Here is a 1,424-nt window from a genome sequence, read left to right as displayed (position 1 = left end):
ACACACACACACACACACACACACACACACACACACACACACACATACACATCTGAAGTGGAGTTAGCTTAGGGATAAAGAAGTGTAATGATTTTATCCCCATGGAAACAAGAACATTTGATGAGGTAAAGGGTAATGCTGATGTCTCATTAATGCTCACCATAAATAAATAAAAAAAATGTAACAACACTATATTGTCAGTTCCTGCTGATTTGAACACTTATTCATATCGTGCTATATTTTATATTTCCCATGTAAAACCATATTACTGAGTTTTTATTCCGCCTTCTCACTGCTTGTCCAGGTTATCCCTCAGCTCATCGCCCGAATCGACACCCCCCGAGCCCTGGTGGGGCGCCTCATCCACCAGCTGCTGACAGACATCGGACGATATCATCCCCAGGTAATTCTGCTCACACGAGTGCTATTGTTGTTTCACAATATAAAACAGAACCAAGACCCAGAACATTTTTGTTGTAACTAAGTAGAACCATCAGTGAACGGTGATGAATTGCTGGATTCTTCTTCTCTCCAGGCTTTGATCTACCCTCTGACTGTGGCCTCCAAGTCCACCACCACAGCGCGCCACAATGCTGCTAACAAGATCCTGAAGAACATGTGTGAACACTGCAACACTTTGGTTCAGCAGGCCATGATGGTACAGAGACTGAATCGTTTATATTTACCATAACTGAATTAAAATCATCTTAACATCCTCAACTTAGAAACTTTTTCTTGTGCATAAAATGGGAGCTTCTGCTTGAGCCAGAGTCCCTCTTCTCTGTCTCTTTATTTTTCTGTCTCACATTCAGTTCATTGTTTAGTAGTTGATCTCATAATAAAAGAAAACCGCAGCACTGGAAATGTGCAGTTTGAACCAGAAAATCTGAACTTCCTCTGCCGCTGCTATATACTGCACATGTAAAAATCTCTGCTGCAGAGCAGGTATTTGTGCTTCGTAGGTTACGCTGAGGTTCCACTGATGTGATTTACTTCTGCGTAGTGTAGTGGTTAGACAAATTTGAAGGGATCTAAAATGCCAGATGATATTTTATACCAGTGAGTTTTGAGGGGGCAAGACGGGAAAGAACAGTCTGACCTTTTCGTGTTTGTTTTCTCTTCATCCAGGTGAGTGAGGAGCTTATCCGAGTGGCCATCTTATGGCATGAGATGTGGCACGAGGGCCTTGAAGAGGCTTCACGTCTTTACTTCGGTGAGCGCAATGTCAAGGGCATGTTTGCTGTGCTGGAGCCTCTGCACGCCATGATGGAGAGGGGACCACAGACCCTCAAAGAGACCTCTTTTAACCAGGTGCGTGTCATCTCAGGTTGGGGTTGAATTTATAGTTTAGTGCACCTCCACAAACTATAGGCTCTGTTCATCTCCTGTCTGACGTAGATAAAAGGTTGTGGCTTGTAAATTTT

The 1,424-nt window shown here is 43.3% G+C and overlaps 1 protein-coding gene across 1 annotated transcript; it reads left to right on the top strand.

Moving 5' to 3' along the window:
- Positions 1 to 304: 304 nt before the first annotated feature.
- On the top strand, positions 305 to 1,311 carry LOC111669586 (serine/threonine-protein kinase mTOR-like; the record flags this gene model as incomplete). The annotated part of the gene is made up of 3 exons (XM_023425956.1): positions 305 to 403; positions 536 to 658; positions 1,129 to 1,311. Coding segments are annotated over 3 exons (405 nt in total), but the record flags the coding sequence as incomplete, so codon positions are not given.
- Positions 1,312 to 1,424: the final 113 nt, after the last annotated feature.

Source organism: Seriola lalandi, unplaced genomic scaffold, assembly GCF_002814215.2.
Source record: "Seriola lalandi dorsalis isolate HSWRI2012SDOR001 ecotype SW California unplaced genomic scaffold, Sedor1 jcf7180002005003, whole genome shotgun sequence".
Taxonomy (NCBI): domain Eukaryota; kingdom Metazoa; phylum Chordata; class Actinopteri; order Carangiformes; family Carangidae; genus Seriola; species Seriola lalandi.
This window is presented reverse-complemented; position numbering and strand designations above follow the sequence as displayed.